At 34.1% G+C, this 22,058-nt stretch overlaps 1 protein-coding gene across 6 annotated transcripts in view; it reads left to right on the top strand.

Annotated features, from left to right (window-relative positions):
- The window catches only part of NMD3 (NMD3 ribosome export adaptor), a 43,169-nt gene extending 24,083 nt beyond the window's left edge, over nucleotides 1–19,086 (top strand). For all 6 annotated transcript variants that reach the window (XM_037525776.2, XM_037525778.2, XM_037525774.2 and 3 more), the window contains exons 8-16: nucleotides 416–494; nucleotides 1,116–1,212; nucleotides 2,750–2,867; nucleotides 4,000–4,145; nucleotides 12,098–12,210; nucleotides 13,161–13,233; nucleotides 14,738–14,844; nucleotides 15,652–15,722; nucleotides 16,089–19,086. In XM_037525776.2, coding sequence (XP_037381673.1) covers nucleotides 416–494; nucleotides 1,116–1,212; nucleotides 2,750–2,867; nucleotides 4,000–4,145; nucleotides 12,098–12,210; nucleotides 13,161–13,233; nucleotides 14,738–14,844; nucleotides 15,652–15,722; nucleotides 16,089–16,222 — 938 coding nt within the window. In that variant the 3' untranslated portion in view covers nucleotides 16,223–19,086. The remainder of the gene's footprint in view (nucleotides 1–415; nucleotides 495–1,115; nucleotides 1,213–2,749; nucleotides 2,868–3,999; nucleotides 4,146–12,097; nucleotides 12,211–13,160; nucleotides 13,234–14,737; nucleotides 14,845–15,651; nucleotides 15,723–16,088) is intronic.
- The last annotated feature ends 2,972 nt before the right edge of the window (nucleotides 19,087–22,058 follow it).

Below are 22,058 nucleotides of genomic sequence, written 5' to 3'. Positions count from 1 at the left end.
ATTAACAGTGATTGTGAATGTGTTAACATTTTTGTTTTTGTAACAATTTTTATTCTCTGCATCTCATTTCTGCATTTTTATATGCGTTCCTTTTTGTTTTCTTGGTTTCCATTATTACGTGAAGTATACTTTCTTCTGTTTAGTGTTTCTCTCTCCTCCACTTTACTTTGAATTTTATCTTGTATGAAATTAAAAATTGTGAAACTTGTTTTGTTAGCATCGGTCTGATTTGTCTGTCCTTTGTCAAACAAGTCTTAAGGTAATGTGATAATCCTAATCTATTGTCTGTTCAATATTATATTTTTAATTTTTTCTAGTAATTTGTTTAATACATATTTCATTGATATAGGCCTGTCAATAGAGGAAAATCTTATTTTGCAGAATTATTTTCATGTAGATTTTTTTTTCCTTTAAGATGGTCTGGATTTCTATTATTCTTCAAAACAGCATGCTCAGAAGATGGTAGAATTTCTTCATTGTACAGTTCCTTGTAGGTATGTTCTGAACCTAAGTGTAATTCAAGTCTAAAGAGCTGGAACTGGACATAGGTCATATTTATTCTCCAGGCAGCAACAACTTCTTTTGTTAAAATAGTTTAAATTGTAACAGGAATGCTATTACTTATAAGCATTTGTTGGATTGGCTACCTTAATTAGTAATCGTAGACCTCACTCTGTGATAATAAGTTTTGTAGTGCAGAACAATAGAGCCAATATATTTAAGTGAGAGAAATGAAAGATGGCAGTAGAGGACTTCAGGGAGCAACTGTATCAAAGAGCTGCTAAAATGGAAAATTTTCAAAGTGATAAGTGAAAGGTAAGGAGATTATGTAAACTCAGACTTGGCAGTGGGCAGTAGTGTAGCTTAATGGATGCTCTATGCAAACTAGATTGGTCTGAGCCAAGGACATGTTTTAGAATTAATAGATAAATTTGAAACTAGATAGGGTGCAGTTAGTTTGATGAAGGTTCTGAAATGGCAAGTAGATAAAATTAAGCTTCACCTTAGTGAGTATCAGGAACTTGTTTCAGACCTTTCATAGTGATGATTTGATTTGATGAAAATTGTTACTTCTGAGACTGTAAGTAAGGACCTTTAATTCTTTCTCTTAATAGATGCAAAGCATCACAGAGACTGATCTCTCAGGATATCCATAGTAACACATACCATTACAAAAGCACTTTTTCTGTGGAAATCGTTCCAATATGCAAGGTATTTTTTTCTCATTTAATTAACTCACGTCTGTAAAAGAGTGCAAGTAATTAATTGGTTTATATTTATATGTAATAATTTTTTTGAGGGTTGGCTTAAAAAATAAAAAAACTTCCTTGGTAAATAATTTGTGACGCATTGACCTGTATTAAAAAGTAATCATATTTACACATTGGCATACCTTTCATTTTGATATGTCACTGAAAAGGCCTCACAGCAGTTTTTTAATGTCCATGTTATTTAAAGTTATGTTGCTGGTGGGCACATGACAGTTATGTGAAACTTTGAATACATTAGAATAATGTAGGAAATTGAAATGACATGAAAATAAATTATCAGTGAAACACTTGTTGAATATGTGCAAACTGGATTTTGGCAAGATGATACTAAATAGTGTTGTGGAAATGCTTATAGAATCATTTTTGTGATTTATTTTTATTTCTTTTATTTTTAAGGTTCATTTTTTTGTTTGACCTACACCCTGGTTCTTGTATGCATAAACAGTGGTGCTAGGAGTCAGAGGATTCACCAGAGACAGTGTAGGGAGCAGAACAGGCAAATCAACTGAAATACACTGCTGAGGGGAGCAGTAGGCAAGACAGGAGAGGTCTGCTATGCCATATGGGTTAACTTCCAGGCCCGGGATTGAACTCATGGTACAGTGCCTGGTGATAGCATGCATGATAGGGCTGAGACTTTAACCCCTGTGCCACCAGGGAGGCCCCATTTTTGTGATTTAAAGACAAACTGAATCACACAAGATGTAGATTATCATTTTATTTAAAAACATTAAGGTAAAAACTCTGCTACAAAAATATAAATAAATTAAAATGTGACAAATTGTTATTGATGAAGTACTGTGTAGAAAGCTGTTTGCTCCTCTGAAATTCATTTTTTATGGAGATTGAAATAGACTTATTTCAAATAGATTTAGACAATCACTCCTCCTGATTTTTTTTTTTTTAAAGATTTATTTATGCATACAAGATCTGCGGTACAGGCCAGAGGTGCAGGGGGTGAGAGGATTCACCAGAGGTAGAGTGGGGAACAGAACAGGCAGATCTGCTGAAATACACTGCTTATGGAAACAGCAGGCAAGACAGGAGAGGTCTGCTGTGCCATGTGGGTTGCTCCCTGGCAGGTTGGGAATTGTAGTGGTCTGCAGAGGCTGTGGGTAGCTTCACAGTCAGTGCTTAACCCTTGTGCCACCAGGGAGGCCCTCCTCCTGATTTTTTATATTTTGCTTGTGGATACACAGTGTGATACACATTCACATTTTAGTTAAATTGAAATAGACACATTAGCTTGGTGAATAGGCTTTGGAAAAATATTAAGCACTTCTTAAGACAAATATCACCACCCTAAGGCATACTTTCTTTTGTTTCCTTGATGTCTGATTCTTTAGGCCCTTTGTTGATACATAAAATTAAAATGACAATTTTTTTTCTGCAAATGCACTTAGATCAAGTTTATATTGTTGTTTATTGAAGACTTATTTAATATTTGCATCAATCTAAAGGTTACTTCTTATGCCTAGGATAATATTGTTTGTCTGTCTCCAAAACTTGCACAAAGCTTGGGAAATATGAACCAGATTTGTGTGTGTGTTCATGTAACCAGTGCGATCCATCTCATAGATCCAAATACCCTACAAGGTAGGTTTTAGAAACTATTTACCTTGATAGTTCTATTTATCAAACAATACTAATTTATATTATTATCAGACATTCTAAGTAATAATTGTTTTGAAAAAGTACTAAAAATTTTTAGCATTGTTTAATTCTCACAAATTCTGGGATTTTTGAACTTTGATAAGTTACCCTTCTGTTTTTTATTTGAAGAAACAATTCTGTCAACTTTAAAAATTTACTAGTTTTATTCTACTTGTTTTTACTAAAAACTGCTTATTTACTTCATGTAATTTTTGTAACTAAAGTCACTGCCAAATTTTAGTGTAAAGCAAATATTTTAAAGTTTGGAATATTTGGCTTTTTGTGATTCATTAGAACATAAATTTTAATTAGAATTTGAACTAAGGGCCTCTCTGTTGGCGCAGCGGTTGAGCACTGGGTTGCGAAGCTGCCCGCAGCCTCTGTAGCGCCGGTTCGATCCCTGGCCACGGGGCGAGGGTACCACATGGCACAAAGACCTTTCCTGCCGCCCGCTGCTCCCCTCAGCAGTGTACTTTGTCAGGTCTGCCTGTTCTGTTCCCTACTCTTGCTCTGGTGAATTCTCTCACCCTCCCGCACTTCTGACTGTACTCAGTGCTTATATAAATAAATAAATCTTTAAAAAAAAATAATTTGAACTAATTTCATCATTAAAATTTTTAACATTACTTAAAAATTTTTTTTAAAGACCCCATGTTAGTATATTGTTGCATATCCTACTACTTGATCATTCTATTAAAAAAAGTTTATTGATCTTTCCCAGAAAGTCATTGGTTGTCCTTGTGAGTTAGAATTCATCAAAGATCTGTTGGCAATACCGGGGTGGACATTATCTGACAGGTTGAGCTGTAAACTAAACAGCAAAGACGGCTGATGATGTTCCTGAAGTTAAATGCTAGCACGTGAAACAGCTATATGACTGCTGATTGTATCTGACTTATTTTAAAAGCAACTTAATTCTGTGGCAGTGATACCCACTACTTAAGTTGTTTGGGACTAATTTCTTAGGTAGTAAGTTGGCACTGTTATATCTGTTGACATGATGCTTCCCAGTTTGTTTATATACTTCGTTCTTGTTAGCACATTTGGCAACTTTTGAAATTCTGTTTTTTCGTAGTTGCAGATATTGATGGGAGTACTTTCTGGAGTCACCCTTTCAATAGTTTATGCCACCCCAAACAACTTGAAGAGTTTATTGTGATGGAATGCAGTATTGTCCAAGATCTAAAACGTAGTGCAGGTGCTGGAATGATATCAAAAAAGGTAAGTTGCATGCTGCCCACTTTATTTTCTTTAATCCCCAACTTAATTTTGGTCTTCCTTTAAGTTTGTTTTATATTTTGTTTTTAGTTTGTTGCTAATTCCAAAATGAGATTTCCAGATAAAGCTAAGGCCATATTAAAAATGCATTATTTGTTAGTATTTTGTTTGCTTTTAATATATGGTCTCTGTGGTTGAAGTAGTGATACACTGTATGGTAAGTTTTCTCTTTAATGTTAGAAAAACACTTTCATAGATGTTTATTTTTATGAAAAAAATATCTCCTTGCTTTAGTTTTTTACGTAACTAAATAACAAGTTAACCTTTTTTTGACTTAAAATTTTTCCAAATATTTTGTACTAAATATGATGCATTATCATTACATATATACTATTTCATTATGTATTTCTAAAATGTAGGAACATATATTATCTAAGAGCTACATAGATTAGATATAATATACTATAATATAAGCTAGTTTATAATCAGACTTCTTCATTTGTCTCAAAGTACCTTTTATGGTTTGTTCAAATTAATATCTAGTTGGAGATCATGGCTTGAATGTCAGTATTATACATCTTAAATCTTTTATTTAAAAATAACACTCCTTTCTTATTTTTACATTTTTGGAAGGCAGCTATGCTCACCACTATACCACCAACGCTATTTTTACATTTTTGATCTCAACCTCCTAACTAGGGAATATATCTTGTGCATCTCTTTGTTTCCTCATGTCATTTAATTTGCTTATTAATTTCTTTTAAACTGGAAAGCAGGTTTATAGGCTTGCTTAAGTTTATTTTTTGCCCAGAATAGTTCAGAGCTAGTACTTTTCATAATATATCAGAAGTAAGTAATGTTTGACTCACTCATAGCCAGATCTTGCCATTGTATTGTAACTTACAATTTTTTCCCTTGTTTGCTAGCCTCTCTCCTCTCCTCCCTCCTTTCATTTACCCTTCCTGCTTTCCTTCCTCTCAGAATACTCCAAATTTAGCTTGTAGAAGCCCCTTCAGAATGGTTTAAAAGTTGGTGTTTTCTCCTAAATTTTTTTAGAATAGTTTCAGTTCACGACAAAATTAAAAGGAGGTACAGAGATTGCCCATATAACCCTTGCCTCCACACATGCATAACTGCTTGCCGTTTGTTATTAATATCCCCCATCAGAGTGGTACATTGCTGAATCTTCATTGACACATTGTAATCATCCAAATTCCATAGTTTATGTTTCATTATTGGTATTGCATGTTCTTTGGGTTTGAACAAATGTATGACATGAATACATCATTATAGTATACTGTAGGTTAATTTTACTGCCTAAAAATTTTCTCTGCTTTCCCTCTTCACTTTTCCTACCTCTCAACCCAATGACTAAAGCCACTGATCCTTAGCCTATTCCAGTCCTCTAGTAAAATCATACAGCCTTTCAGATTAGCTTATTTCATTTAGTAATAAGCATGGAGGAGTCCTTTGTATCTTTTCATGAGTTGATAGTTCTGTGGGCAAGTAACATTTCATATTCTAGTTATGATAGTTTTCTGGGCAAATAACATTTCATATTCTAGATTCATCAATACTGAAGGATGTCTTGATTTCTTCCACCTTTTTGCCATTGTGAATAAAGTTGCTATATAAATATTTTTCTGGAAATAAACTTTCAGTTCTTTTAGGCTAATATTAAGGAGCACATCTGTTGGATTTATGATTAGCAATGTATCTTTAATTTTGTAGGAAACAGCCAAACTATTTCATTGTGAAAGTACCATTTTCCATTACCACCAGCAATGTATGAGAGTTTGTATTGCTCCAAAACACTGTATTTAGAGTTATCAGTGTTTAGGATTTCGGGGTATATAGTGGTATCTCATTTGTTGTCTTTACCTGTTGACATACTGTTGTAGAACCCTTTTTTATTTGTTTATTTGCCATCCTTTCCCATTGGTGAGATGTCTGTTAAGGTCTTTGGCCCATTTTTAAATTGGTTATTTTCTTATTGTTGAGTTTTAAGAGTTATTTGTATATTTTTGGTTAACAGCTCATTAACGGATGTGTCTTTTGTAAATATTTTTTCTCCATGTCAGTGGCTTATTTACTTATTCTCTTTTTACATTGTGTTTTGCAGACAGGTTTTTAATTTTCTTAATTGTTTTTTTCAGTTGAGAAAACTTTGGTTTATAACATTGTGCTTTAGAGGTAGTGGATTTCCCCCTAAGGTGGTGTTACTATACTATACCCACCACCAAAGCACCCATAGGCCACCTCCATAGTCCATTGTGCTCTCTTCTCTTTTTTTCCCTTCCCACTCCCCTCTTCATTTGGTAGCTTCAGTTCTGCAGTCATATTTCTAAGGTTTATTGTTAGTTTAGCTTTTATTTGATGCTTTGTTCTCGTTTTCTGTATTCCACATGTAAGTGACATGTATTCCACATGTATTTTTCTTTCTCCTTCTGACTTCGCATAATCCCCTTCAGTTCCATCCATGGTGTCATAGATGGCAAGTTTTTATTTTTATTATTTGATAGCTTAGTTATTTATATTCCATTGTGTGTATAAACCATGTTTTCCTGATCCAGTCATCTGTATTTGGGCACTTGGCATGTTTCCATAGCATGGCTATTATAAGTAATATTGTAAGGAGTGCTGCAATAAACACAGGAGTGCACATAGCCTTTTAAATTAGTGTTTTTCTAGTTTTCATATAGATACCTGGTAGTGAATTGCTGGGTTATATGGTAGATACGTTTTTGATATTTTAAGAACCCTCTATATGATTTCCTATAGGGGCTAGACCAGTCTACATTCCTACCAGTAATGTAGGAGGGTTCCTTTTTCTTCACATCTTCACCAGCACTACTTCCTGGTGTTTTTGTTATGGGATTCTTACTGGTGTGAGGCAATAATTATTGTTTTGTTTTGCATCTCCCTGATGATAAGTGATGATCACCATTGTTTTCATGTGTCTTTGGCCATTTGTAGGTAATCTTTGGAGAAGTGCCTATTTAGCTTCTGTGCCCAATTTTTGAGAAATGATTTTCTTTGTGTTGAGTTGTATGCGTTCTTTGTAGATCTTGGATATTAATCCCTTGTTGGATATGTGGCGCGCAAATATTTTTGCCCGTTCAGTAAGTTGTCTTTTTTGTTTCAGTGATAATTCTGTTTGATGTGCAGAAACTTTTGGTTTTATATAGTCTCGTTTTTTCCTTGCTGCTGGAAACAAATCCACAAAGATGTCTCTGAGTTTTGTATCATGGAGTGTTTTGCCTATGTTTTCTTGTATGTATTTTATCGTTTCAAATTTTTATCCATTTTGAGTGGATTTTTGTGTATGTTATGAAATAGTGGTGTAGTTTGATTCTTTTGCATGCAGCTCTCCAGTTTTCCCAGCAACATTTAAGGAAGAGATTTTCCTTGGTACAGTGTATATTTTTGGCTCCTATGCCATAGATTAACTGTCCATACTGTTAAACTATATTAACTGCATAGAAATATGCAAACATCCAAAATGGAATTCTTTCAGACACATTATGGGCTATGAATTCTATTCCATTGGTTAATACTGTGTTGAATAGTAGTAGAGAAATAGATATCCTTGCTTAGTATGAAATGTTAGGAAAAAGCTAACAATTTTTTTCTATTTTTCATCATTGAAAATATTTTTAATTATGGTTTTTTCCTATATGGCCTTTATTATGTTGAACTATATCCCATCAGTCTCCAGATTACTGAAGGTTTTTATTATATAGTGTCAAATACTTTCTCAGCATCTGTTCATATGATCATTTGATTTTTAATCTTTTGTTGCTGCTTTTGGTGAAATACGTTGGTTCATTTTTTGATAGTTAACTTTGCTGGTGTCTCTGGTGTAAACCCGATTAGTCATGGTATATAATCCTTTTATTGCATTAATTCAGTTTGCTAAGATTTTGTTATGGTTTTTTACATCTTTGTTCATTAAGGAAATTGGTCTTTTTTTCTTCTATATTGTCTATCTGCTTTGGTATGGGGTAATGTGTTTGGAAGTATTCCCCCGCCCCCCCCCCTTTTTTTTGAAAGATTTGAGTAGGATAGTTACTCTTTCAAGATTTGGTGGAACTCATATGTGAAACTATTTCTGGGCTTTTGTTTTTTTAGGAGACTTTTAGTTAATATATCAATTTTCTTGCATATAATTGGTCTCTTCAGGTTTTCTATTTATTCCCCATTCCGTTTCAGATGTTTGCACATTTCTGTGTCTTCATCCATCCCTTCTAAATTACTTAACTTACTGGCATACAGTTGTTCAGAGTAATTGCTTATAATGCGCTGAATATCTGAGATGTCTGTTGTAACTTCTCTTTCATATCTGATCCTATTTATTTGAGTTTTTGCCCTAATTCTCTTTGTGAGACTAGCTAGAGGTGTGTGTGTTAATTTTATTTTTGAAGATTTTTTTTTTCCTGTAGTTTTTTTGTACATCTTTGATCAGGTTTTCTCTATTTTCTTCTATTTCTTTGAATTTCTTTTTCATACCAATTTTGCATTTGTATCTGATAGGAAGAAAAGCTCTTCCACGCCTTTCAAGTGGTTTGTGGAGGTTTGTTTGTGGTTTGTTTTCTTTTTGGGATGTAGTATTCTCCTGAGGATTCCCATTCTCCTTTGTCATTTTTTTTGTCTTCCTGTTATTACTTACTTTCTGAGTTCTAAGGGTGCATGCAGAGCTTCTACTTTTCCAGTAGATGGCACTTGTATCAGGGAGAACTACTCTGTAGCTGGATCCTCTATGATTTTTTTTTAAAGATTTATTTATTTATTTATACAAGCACTGGGTACAGTCAGAAGCAAGGGAGGGTGAGAGAATTCACCAGAGCCAGAGCGGGGGAGCAGAACAGGCAGACTGACGAAGTACGCTGCTGAGGGGAGCAGCGGGTGCGGCAGGAGAGGTCTGCGCACCATGTGGGACCCTCGCCCAGCGGCTGGGGATCGAACCTGCGCTGCAGAGGCTGTGGGCAGGTTCGCAACCCAGCACTCAACCGCTGCGCCACCAGTGGAGGCCCTGGATCTTCTATGATGGGGGACACCCCAGGAGGGTTCTGTTTCTCATGAAAGTGCTATGTATGGCCTATGCTCTTCTCTGGGTCAGCACTGCTACTCTTCTCTCTGAGCTTCAGAATCGTATCTTTACAGCCTGCATTGGACCACAAGTCCAATGCAGTCAGTATACCCAGATGATCTTGGGGAGAATGGATGGGGAGGTTCATGACTGCCTTTCTCAGAAGGGGCACTGCCTATCTGGCACATTCAGCAGTCACCTGTATCTCCTCTGGGCGGATCCATAGCAATTGGCTTTGCCCTCCTTTCCAGACAGGGATATGATCCACAGTTTCTGCCCAGAGTCTGTCTCTTCACCTACTCATGAGAGTTGAACTTCATCCATGTCTCTCTGGTGCATGGTCAGTGTTCTGTCCCTGATGATCGTGAAGTATTAGGGTTTCACTCCATGTTGTGGTGATTTCTGAGTTTGGTGCTAAATTGGGCCTCTCAGTTTATTCTCCCCAGAGCAAAGCAGGGGACTTACTCCGATGCCATCTTCTTGAAAAGATTCCATCAGATAATGCCTCTTATGTTTTGTTCACTCTGAGCATATCTGTAATGGTTACCATTTATGTTTCCTGATTTTTATTACTTCATTTCTGTTTCTCCTATTATGAAAATGCATTTTCTAAAGCTGTTGTTTCCCAGATCTAATCCTCAACTATGATACAGCTGACTGAGAGGAAAGATTTCTGGAACCCCTGCCAACAAGTCTCAAGCCTTTTCTCAGAAGTTTTTAATTTTCATAAATCTTGCTTATTCTTTTTTTTCATAGATTTTACCTTTGTTGTTGTATCTAAAAAGCCATTGCCAGATCCAGAGTCATTTAGATTTTCTTGTTATCATCTAGTAGCTTTATAGTTTCCTGTTTTTTATCTAGACCGATGGCCCATTTTAAGTTAATTTTGAGTAGATAGTATGGGTTATTTCTAGGTTGATTTTTATTTATTTATTTTTTGCATTGTTCCATCATCATTAGTTGGAAAAAGTATCTTGCATACATGGGGTAAATTCCATATGGTTATAGTGTACTAATTCTTTTTATATATTGTTGGATTCAATTTGCTGATACTTTGTTAAGGATTTTTGCATCTATGTTCTTGAGAGGTTTTTGTTCTGTGGTTTGATTACCTTATAATGTAGGGTGATGTTCACCTTGCAAATAATTTTAGGAAGCATTCCTTCTGCTTTTATCTTCTGAAAGAGACTGGAAAGAATTAGCAACATTTTTTCCTTAAATGTTTGGTGGAATTTGTCAGTGAATCAGAATAGACTGGTACTTTCTGTTTTGCAAGGATTTTAATTATTAATTCAGTTTCTTTAATAGATATGTCTATTATGTGTTCTGTTGACATGACTTTTCAAGATGTTGAAAGCAAAAGCACTGCTATGACATTCTTGTGTTCCAGAATCACACTGTGTAGTTCTTACTCTATGTCCAAAATTAGGTATTTCATTTAAGGATTTGAAATAGTATTACTGTGAAATAGTGTTTAGAAACACCCCTCCCCAATCTGTATACTAAGGTTGCTGTATTATTGAGGAAATATGTCTGGAGATAAAAATACCTTTTGATTAATTTGAGGAAATCCATGGAAATGAAAGACAGATTACTTTCCACATTTTTATTTAAAAATATGAATAATGCCTTTAAGAGCAAACTTATAATACATGTAGAAAAATACCGCATACCCTCATATATATGTACATAAAATCAATTATTGCATTTTCTTGGTTAATGAAAACTACATTTAGCGAGAATAGATTTTCTCTTATATAGAGGTAGTTTAGTAGTTAGAAATTTAATTTTGTTGCGTAGAATTTAGTCTTCGCTGGCAATTCTCTTTTTTACCCTTCAGTTGTTCACTAAGTCTGGGACCCTTATTTAGTATTTTCCTCTATCTCTTCATGTCTTTTCATCTCTTTGAGTTTCCTTAATTCGACCTATAGCTCTTAGTATTTTGTTTTTGATCTGCTTTTTAATTAATTTATTTATTTATGTAAGAACCGGGGTACAGGCCAGATGCGTGGGAGGGTGAGAGGATTCACCAGAGACAGAGCGGTAACAGAACAGGCAGACTGACAGAAATACACTGCTGAGGGGAGCAAGCGGGCACGATAGGAGAGGTCTGCTGCGCCATGTGGGACCATTGCTGGCCGGCCAGGATCGAACCAGCCATGCAGAAGCTGCAGACAGCTTTACAGAGCTGCGCTCAACTACCTACGCCACCAGGGGAGGCCCTTCATTCCTTTCTTATGTCTGCTTTTGTTAGTTCAAAGGTGTCAACTATAATTCAGCCTGGAAGTTTGAAATGTTAGTTACAATTGATTATAAAATATTAGAAAGGCAGTTTTAGTGTTTTTTTTTTTTTTAATTTAAAGTTTCAAACTTGGGATTTTTTTTCCCCCAACAAATAGTAACAAAAGGGGGAGGGCTATACCTTAAAATAGTAGACATCCAAAAAAAAAATAGATCACTGGGATTGCTAAATTGTTTTGTCTGAACCCTGGTTTTTTGAAGTTTGTGTTATAACGAAGGGTTGCTTAAGATATTTTCTGGATTTACTATTTTAATTTTCAGTTATTTTTTGCTCAGTCTATATTAGTCCATCTCCCTGTGAAAGAACTTCTTTTAATTCTACACATTTTTTTCAGGTGATTTTGTTAACGTCAGCCTTAAATAGAATAGTAAAATATATTTTATTCCTTGTGATTCTCAGCTATACTCATAATCAAGTAATTTGTTAATTTGACATCCTTGTAGATCTGAAAAATAAACCATTTCTGTCATTAAAGTAAAAAATCAATATTGTAATAACTTTTCTATAAGATGCTTTTTGAATTATGTTTAGATTAATGACAAGTGTATTTTCTTTCCTGTTAAGCATAACCTCGGGGAAGTCTGGGTGCAGAAAACATCTGAAATGAATACAGATAAACAGTATTTTTGTCGCACTCATTTGGGACATCTTCTAAATCCTGGAGACCTGGTATTGGGGTTTGTATTACTTTATAGTACTTCGAGCTGCTCATTAGCATTGAAATTTTCTTTAGGAGCCAACAAAACAATCAAAAATACTAAAATTGCTTATTACAGAAAGAATTTTAAGTACTCTTAGGAGGCTTATAACTCAATGGACAGAAACCCCTTGTTACTCCATTTTGCCCCCTTCTTAAAGAGTCATTTGTTCTAAGACTGAGTAATTGAATATTGAATTTGTGTGCTAAGATCATATTTATTATTTTCTCTGGGGGAGGGGTAAATTTTTATGATGCATGTGTTTCTCATGAAAAATCTTTATGATAATTATTTGTTGATTTTTTAAGTAAAGAATTTGGTATCTCACAATCCTTACACTATATTAATTTTGTATTTTTAACAGATTTAGTTATTTCTTGGGTTATGACTTCACAATTATGTGTTGTAAATAATTCATTTGAAAATTACTGGGGGAGGGGTAAATTTTTATGATGCATACTTTTGAAATATGGTAGCTGGATATGCAAGGACTCTTTATCAGGCATGGTATAGTCCATTCTGTTGCCAGGCTTCAGTTTGCTTTAGACATTACTTTTGCTCTTAGAGTTACTCAGTTTTTTTTATTATGAGGTTTCTTCCCCTTTTTTAATCAACTAAATGGAGCTATCTAACCAAATTCTAATGTTAGACTGATGATATATAATTCTGTGGTTTTTTTTTTTTTTTTACAAATAATGTGGTAAGGTGGACAGCAATTGATGTTATATGAAACTCCAAGATAAAGTTTATTATCTTTACAAGGATCTAGAGAACTCTCTTCACATTTGCAGAACTTACATAGTGAGGAAGCATATTAAATATTTGATTTGATCTTGGATGAATGTTTAGGTGATCATTCAGAATATAAAATGTTACACGGAATGAGTAAATGTTTTTTCATCAAGTGTTTCATTGTTTAATCATTTCAGGTTTGATTTGGCCAACTGTAACTTAAATGATGAGTATGTCAACAAAATGAACTCAGATAGAGTCCCAGATGTGGTAAGGCTTTAGATTTTTCCCTTTACTCCTGTTTTAAAGAGAATTCATGGAAACTTGTGTGGGTAAGATGTACACATTCACAGTTTTGAAAATAACAAACCACTTTAGTGGTTTCTTTTGAAATTGCAGTTAACGTATAGTAACTAAAGCTTTCATTTTAAATAATTTTTCATGGCAGGAAAAGCAAAATATTTATTGAGTGTTTTGACTGTTTTTATAATCATTCTTGTGAAATGATTCATTCTTGTGAAAATGCTTGGTACTGCTGTACAGCAAAATTAAATTTGTAGCTAAAAATGATAGCCTTCATATTTATTCAGGTTCATTCTTTTAAGCTTATGTACTTTTTCCTTAAGGCATTTAGAATTAAAATTGTTACTCAAATTTAAATAAAATTGCAGTTGAAAATAATCTTCACAGTATTGAATCTTTAGAGTCTAAAAACACCTGTTAAATTCTTTTTTCTAAAGACTCATGAAGAACAGTGAATGTAAAATGTGAAAGACCTGGTCTCATGCATGTTTAATCTTTTAAAATATACAGATATCTTGATAAGCATAGATATTAATTGTGGGCACAACTAAACTCATGGTATTAAAAAGGACTCCACTCCTCACTAGCCAGTTGTGCTTTAATTAATTAATTAGGAAATATACCCATGGTTTTAGGTGTAAGTTTATTCCAGAAAGGTCATAAGAGGATATATAAGTCTTGTAAGATTTTATATGTAAGATTTATCATTTTTTTTCATTTTAAGCTATTGTAAGACATATGTATAGTTGTGAAAGATATATATATATAACCCTATAGGACCAGGAAAATGAATAACTATAAGAAAGTGAAAATCAAAATCAACAAAAAACTATGAACCAGAGACACTTTTTGGAGGGTGGGGGTGGGGAGCGGGAGGGAAGGGATTGGGGTCAGAATGGGGGGGTTGCAATTGTATGGGGAATATAAAAATAAAATTTATTATTTATAAATAAATAAATAAATACTAATGAGTAGCTTGGGGGAAAAAACTACAATATGTAGAAAAGTATTTTAAAAATAAATAAATCTTTAAAAAAACATATATATATTATATATATAATGTTTATTGATATCAGTAAAAGGGAGAAAAACTGTAAAATGTTTCAGAATTATTTATAGTTAGCTGAAAACTGAACTTTGGTATAAAAACAAACAAAAAAATCCCAGAAAATTGAAGTTTTGGGTATTAAAAAGAATTTCATCCTCAGTCACTGCAAAATTCCAGTTAAGAAATTTTGAGTTATTCAGATAATTGCTGAATACATTCTCATAAAATATTAAATACATGGAGAAAAATATTGAAACTACTTTTAATTCTTTCCCCTAAAGTATAGCAACTGTTACTTGTTTGGTTACTTCATGGCATTCCCATACCTTTCATTTTTTAAACTTCATTGGCTTTTTGAGCCACGTTACCTAATTCACATTTTGTGTGTGTGTGTAACTTAGAACATATTTCTCTTACTTTTAGGTATTAGTCAAGAAGAGTTATGACCGTACCAAACGTCAGCGTCGTAGAAATTGGAAACTGAAAGAACTTGCAAGAGATAAAGAAAACATGAATGAAGATGATGAAAGGTTCCAATTTTTAAAAAATCTTTTATGTTGTCTCAAAAAAATCTTTATGATAAGTATTTGTTGATTTTTTTAAGTAAAGAATTTGGTATCCCACAATCCTTACACTATATTAATTTTGTATTTTTAACAGATTTAGTTATTTCTTGGGTTATGACTTCACAATTATGTGTTGTAAATAATTCATTTGAAAATTATTTGTGAATATCTTAGATAGCCAATGAGTAAACTCAGGATAAAAAGAAAAAAAATTCATTGTTACAAAATTTGCTATTTTTTCAAACAGCCTAAGGAGAAATGAAGGTAATTGTGTTCTAGGAAAAATGTTTTGGATGACTTGAAAAGTGGTCTTAATGGTCAAGACTGGTGTCTAAAAGTATGAAAAGTCCAAATAAAATTGTGTCATGAAATGTGAGAAACTTTGTGTTTTTAAAATATAGTCTCATAATGTAATTTAAAAATATATAAATATATGTCAAATTAGATGAGTACATATTTGACTATTTCATCCATAATTTTAAAAGTATATATATATATTTCAACTTGGCCATCAGACTGTTTGGGGTAAGGATAAAGTAGGAGTCTCTTCATATTTAACATCATCTTATATACTCAGTTGTATATTTTTTATGTGTGTGATATTGAAAGAAAAAGATTTTTTAAAAACTGTCAGTGTAAAGTCCATATTTGACTTTCAGATTTTTTTTTAAGATTTTAATACTTGGAATTACAATGTTGAAAATGAAGGGAACAACTTCATACTTTGCCAAGAAAAATGAAATATTCATAAATGTTTCTTTATCCTTATAGGCAATACCAAGATTTCCTTGAAGATCTTGAAGAAGACGAGGCAATCAGGAAAAATGTCAACATTTACAGAGGTTGGTGTTTTAAGTTGTATGTTTTGTATGTAGATATATTTTCCCAGTGTGAATGTTAGTATCTTAAACTTTAATTCCATGTATGACTTACTGTAATTTTTAAGAACTATGGTAAACTTTTGAAAAATATTAAAAAAAGAAATAAAGGAACAGTAATACTAATAGTTGTTTGCTGTAGCACATTTGATATCATTCCTCAAGTTATTGATGCATGGATATATATACATTTATGTAGTTCAGTCAGTCAGCTTATATTTAAATTCTTGTTCTACATATATGAGAGCTGCAGATGCAGTCTGTAAATAATAGTAAAATGATGGGTATTTGCATATTTGTATTTATTTGAAATCCTCATTTTTTTCGTAGATTCAACTATTCCTGTGGAAAGTGACACAGATGATGAAAGAACACCTCAAATTAGTCTGGCTGAGATGCTTGAAGACCTGCACATTTCCCAAGATGCTACTGGTGAAGAAGGTGCATCAATGATGACACAGTGAGATTGCATTTTAGATAGCTTTCCACTTCTTTAGGCACAGGTGTTGGACAAAAAGTACCCTTCGCTGTCTAGCCCATCTGTGCTTCCATTTTGAGAGTGGAAAAATTTAGTTTCGACTGAGTTTGCTCACTCAAAGTCCTGAAATAGATTGATGAATTTGAAATTTTAGATAGCAGAAGATAACAAAGAATGTAATTATTACTGATAGTGTAGGGCTTTTTATGTGTGGAATTTTTTTGTTTCACTTTTTTATGAGATGCCAGTATTTTCACACAATCAGCACTAGATTTAAAAGCTTTAAATGTATGATTTCCTGGGATGTTAACTAAATTTTCTGACATAAAACATGCTTTTACTTTCTTTTTATATTGATTTCCTAGTAAAAGAGCATGTGACAAATCATTGTTAATGTAAACTTGGTTATATATATATACTGATCCATTTAGATCACTTTTTATGTCCTTAGGGTTGGGAAGGTGGGTTTCATTCATTGTATTCGTAGACATTCTGAAGGACAGTCATTCGTTTTTGTCCGTAACATTAACAAATTAAGAAGGAAGGACTTTTATCAGTTTCTATCATTGAAAATCTCATCAAAAAGAATGTTAAATTCTGGGCCTCCCCGGTGGCACAGCGGTTAAGGGCTGGGTTGCGAAGATGCCCACAGCCTCTGCAGCGCCAGTTCGATGCCTGGCTGCTCCCCGGCCACTGGAGGAGGGTCCCGCATGGCACGCAGACCTCTCCTGCTGCCTGCTGCTCCCCTCAGCAATGTACTTTGGTCCTTCTGCTTGCTCTGCTCCGCTCTGGCTCTGGTGGATTCTCTCACCCTCCCGCGCTTCTGACTGTACCCAGTGCTTGTATAAATAAATACATACATGCTTACATACATACATACATACATACATGCATACATCTTTAAAAAAATGTTAAATTCAGCATATATATCAAATAATAAAAATGGTCTTCATGCTTTGTAAAGCCGTGAAACAGCTTTGAATGTGAAAGAGGAATGCATGCCTTCCACATTCTTGAAAAACAAACATTGTTTACCTGGTTTTAAAGTGTTCTGAGAATGATTCAGGTCCTGTTTCTGTAAGAAAGATCAAACTTAACTAAGTATGCCAGAACTATGAGTTAATTCATAAATTTTAAGTATATCAGTAGATAGAGAAATTGAGCAAATGGTGAATGGAACATTTTCACTTTTTAAAGATTGGACTCACTAGTTCTGAAGTTATGAATAAAGACCTGAACTTTCTATATTGCCTCCTTTATGTCTGCATACTTGGTTAGGGTTTTCATTGATGATTGTATTTAACTTTTATGGCAAGACTTTAAACAACATGAAAATAAAAGCATTCTTTTCCTTTTATGTGTTCTTGAAGTGATTGCGTCAGTATCATTTGAGTGATGGTATATTGTGTGCAGTTTTCCAAAGTGTAATTATGTTATTTAAGTACTTGATTTTCCTACTGAAAAATAGTTTCACACTAGGCTTAGTCTTATTGTTCTTGACGTTATATCTTTGAGTATTGAAACCTGTTGGTTGACAGAAGACCAGGCAAACAAATGTAGCTAAGGGAAAAGATATTAGCCAAGAGCTTGCATAGTATACAGCCATGATAAATCTGATGTTTTGGAGTGTAGTTTTCAGGCTGTGGTCCAAAAATGAACATTGTTGTTACTATTCTAGAGTTGACATGGTTTAGAAAGGCTGGTATTAATTAGATTAATAAGAATTTGTAACATAAGTAACAGTATGATCAATTTTCTTTTGTAGCCAGATTTGTACTTGAAGCTGTTGCTTAATAGCAAAAGTTACTTGACAAACAATTGAGGGAGAGTTGCTTATGTACTTCAGATGTTTTCATTATCAGGCCAGTTACTTGCCGCAGTATATGCTACAACATGCCTCTCTGGCCAGTGCTGAGTCAGTGCCAAAGTATTCCCTAGACTCTTAATTTTAGTTAGTGTGCTTATGTTGATTCCACCCGTTAGATTATTTCACCTGTTACTTAGTTTTTGTAATTTATTTTACATTTTTAAAGGACAGGTTTACTAGGAAAAGAAAAGGAGACATCTGCATAGTCACAGGTAGGCAGGAGAGCTACCTAATCGCTTATGTTTAGACCAGGGAATATTTAATTTTCTTAGTAATTTATTTTTAGTTTTGACACTTTCAAGGTAAAAGTTGTATGAATAGTACAAAAAAATCCTTCACTCAGATTTGCCAAATGTAAGCTTTTTACCTCATTTGCTTTCTTTTTCCAATTATTTATTCCTGAACTATTTGTTATGCCCTACTATACTCTTAGTGTTCCCCCTCCAAAAAAAAAAAAAAAAATCAGTGTAATGATCAAAATTAGAAAATTAACTTTGATACAAACTGTTACTTAATTCATGGACCATGTTGAGATTTTGTCAGTTATCCCAATAAAGTTTTTTATAGGAAAAAAATTCTAAGATTATGTGTTACATTGAATTCTCATATCTCTTTACACTTACTTCATCTTACTCTTAGTTGGCCCAGTTGTGAATTTTTGTTGTATGCAACTGACATTTTTTAAGAGTCCAAGCCAGTAATTTTGTAGAATAATTTCCATTTGGACTTTCCTGATGTTTTGTCATGGTTAGATTTGAGTTATGCTCTTTCTGTAGTACTGCCCCAGAAATAATGCCAGATTCAATGTATTGCATCAGGAGACATGTGGATTTGTCCAGATGTTCTCAAACTTTCTTGGGTTGCTAGTTGGTTTTCTGATTTAGGGAAGTACTTTCTCTTTTTCCTCATGTATTTATGTATCCTGTTGGTTTTTTCATGTTAGTGTGGACACATAGATTTTAATTCAGTAAGATTTAATCATTACTTTGTAATTGTTACTTTCACTTGATTTTTCTTTCTAAACTCTTCATTTTTATAGACAATTGAAATTTACTGTTGATGCACAATTCTATGAATTTTAACATGTATAGAGTTATGTTATCATTGCAGTCAAAATACGGAACAATCTCTTCTCACCCCTAAATTCTTCATATTACCCCTCGTTGTTTTCAAACCTTTGCCAGTCCTTAACTCTGGCAACTGCTGGTTTCTTCTTTGACCTTATAGTTTGCTTTTTCTATAATGTAAGTGAAATCATATAATCTGTAAACCTTTGAGTCTTTTTTTTTTTTCAAACATGGTGAACTTGAGATTCACCCAAGGATCCAAGGTCCTATAAATATCAGGAGTTTGTTCCTTTTTAATTTGATGGTGGGTGTAGTTGCTGAGGTAAGAAACCTTACTCAAGAAATCTATACAGTGTTGTAAACTAATAGACTTATTTATAAAAGGGGAAAAAACATACCACGGTTTATACATTGTCCTGTTGAGGCATATTTGAATTTTTAGGATTTCATGATTAGGAGCAAAACTAATGAAAAGGAAGGGGATTGTTGGATCCTATACCAAGTCTAAATTTTATATGCTTTATATATAAAGTGCCATTTTGCTTTCCTACCACTAGTGAGGTATGAATATTTCTGTTAATTTTGCATCACCACCGCAACTTGCTGTCAGTTTTTTTTTTTTTTAATTTAAATTGAAATAGTGGTATCTTATGCAGTTTTGCATTTCCCTAATGGCTAATTATGTTGAACATCTTTTTGTATGCTTGTTATACATGTGTCTTCATTGGTATGACTGTTCAAATCTTTTGTCTATTTTTTTAAATTAGGTTGTTAATTTTTTATTTTTTTTAAAGACTGATTTATTTATGCATACAAGAACTGCGGTACAGGCCAGCAGTGCGGGTGTGTGTGTGTGTGTGTGTGTGTGTGTGTGTGTGTGTGTGAGTGAGAGAGAGAGAGAGAGAATTCACCAGAGTGGGCAACAGAACAGGCAGACTGACTGAAGTACACTGCTGAGGGGAGCAGTGGGCGAGGCAGGAAAGGTATGCTGCACCTGTGTCAGTCACCTCCCTGGCAGAGGATCTAACTGGTGCTGCAGAGGCTGTGGATAGCTTCAGAGTGCTGTGCTTAACCCCTTGCACCACTAAGGAGACTCTAACTTTTTATTCTGAAGCTCACCTTGTTCCAGAATTGGCCAGTGGATACCCCATCAAATTATGGTTTCTGTGCCTTTTGGACAGAGGCTTCTCTGTATTTGATCTTATTTGTGATGCTAAGATTAGAACTTAACTCTTTTGGCAGTTTTCAGTTTACCTTGTTCAGTCTTGTCTTTGCTTATTTTCATGATAGGGAGCAATTTACCGAAAATTACACTAATTTATTTAAAAATAGGGCATCCTTAGTTGAGTCATCCTGTGAATTAGGGAATCATGAAGCTACATCATAAACACAGACACACATGCTATTTTTATATAACATTCTTGAAACATTTATAGATTGAGAACAGCTCAATGATTGCTAAGAATTAGGGATGGTATGTGCTAGGGAATGGTATAACCATCAGGTAGCAACAAGGGTGTTTTTTGGTGATGGGACAGTTCTGTGTCTTGATTATGCTAAAGATTGCACAAGAGTAGGTAATAAGATTGTATACACATGCCCACAGCGAATGCTTGCAAAACTGATAAAATGAATAAATTCTGTGGGTTGAGTTGGTGTCATTTTCTGATTTTCGTCCTGTACTACTGCAGTTATATAAGAGGGAAGACATTGTAGAAGACTAAGAATATGTATGACCTCTCTGTACATTTTTGGTTTTGCTTTTGTTACTTCCTATGAATTTATAATTATTTCAGAATTAAGGGAATTTTTGTTTAGAGCTATGAATAGTCAAATAACAGTGGTCCTTTGCTCGTCGATATTTGGGGATAAACTGAAACTCTCGAGTTGGGTGGAGGCTTACTGGTTTTGGGGATCCTATATTAACAGCTAGCTTTAAATTCTAACCTAACCCAACATCTCATCTATGTCCTATACTTTTCTTCCCTCTTTGTTCTATGACATAAGAGATGTACATTTTAGCAAGACTAGAAATACATCTTTTAAAAGAGAATTTTTAAGGTTGTGATATGGCTTAACTTAGTACTTCTTTTACTTAAAAAGAGGTGTTTAATTCAAAAACAATAACATAGGTTTAGGTCTGATAATATCTGTACCTGATCTGGCACTACCCACTGACTAAACATGCAACATATGGACTATTTACTTGTACCCCAAGTATATAAATGAATCTATCACAAAGGAAAGGAGGCCACTCATGTCTTTTATTATGTAATATATCTTTTTTTTTTTTTTTTTTTTGTGGGACCCTCGCCGGTGGCCGGGGATTGAACTGGCACTGCAGAGGCTGTGGGCAGCCTCGCAACCCAGCGCTCAACCGCTGCACCACCAGGGGAGGCCCATATATAACTTTCTTGTATAAATTAAGACTTGACCAAGTATGTAACCATTGTAGTAGTCAGCCTCCAAAATGACTCCCTAAAGTCTCAGCTCTTGTTTAGCTTCCCTTTAATATGGACCTTGTGAATTCTCTTCTAATTAATAGAATGTGGGCAAATATGAGCTGTCACTTCCTGAGACTAGTTTGCCAAAGACTTGTGGTTTCTGTCTTGGATCCTTACTGAGGGAATCAAGCTGCTATGTTGTAAACTGCCTTGTGGACAGGTTCATTTTACAATTAGGTCTCCGACCAACAGCCAGTGAGGCCCTGAGTTCTGCCAACAGCTCTGTGTGTGAGCTCTGAAGGGGATATTTCCCTAATAATCCTTGAGATAAGTGCATTGCCATCTGAGCCTCGATTGTAATCCTTTGAAGAGAGGCACTAAGCTTTGAACCACATCAGGATTCTTGATTGACAAACTTTAAGATAATGTCATTTTAAACCTTGA

Source organism: Talpa occidentalis, unplaced genomic scaffold (assembly GCF_014898055.3).
Source record: "Talpa occidentalis isolate TD23 unplaced genomic scaffold, MPIMG_talOcc4v2.1 talOcc4.4, whole genome shotgun sequence".
NCBI classification, from domain to species: domain Eukaryota; kingdom Metazoa; phylum Chordata; class Mammalia; order Eulipotyphla; family Talpidae; genus Talpa; species Talpa occidentalis.
Note: the sequence above shows the minus strand (reverse complement) of the source record. Positions and strands in the feature narration are given on the sequence as shown.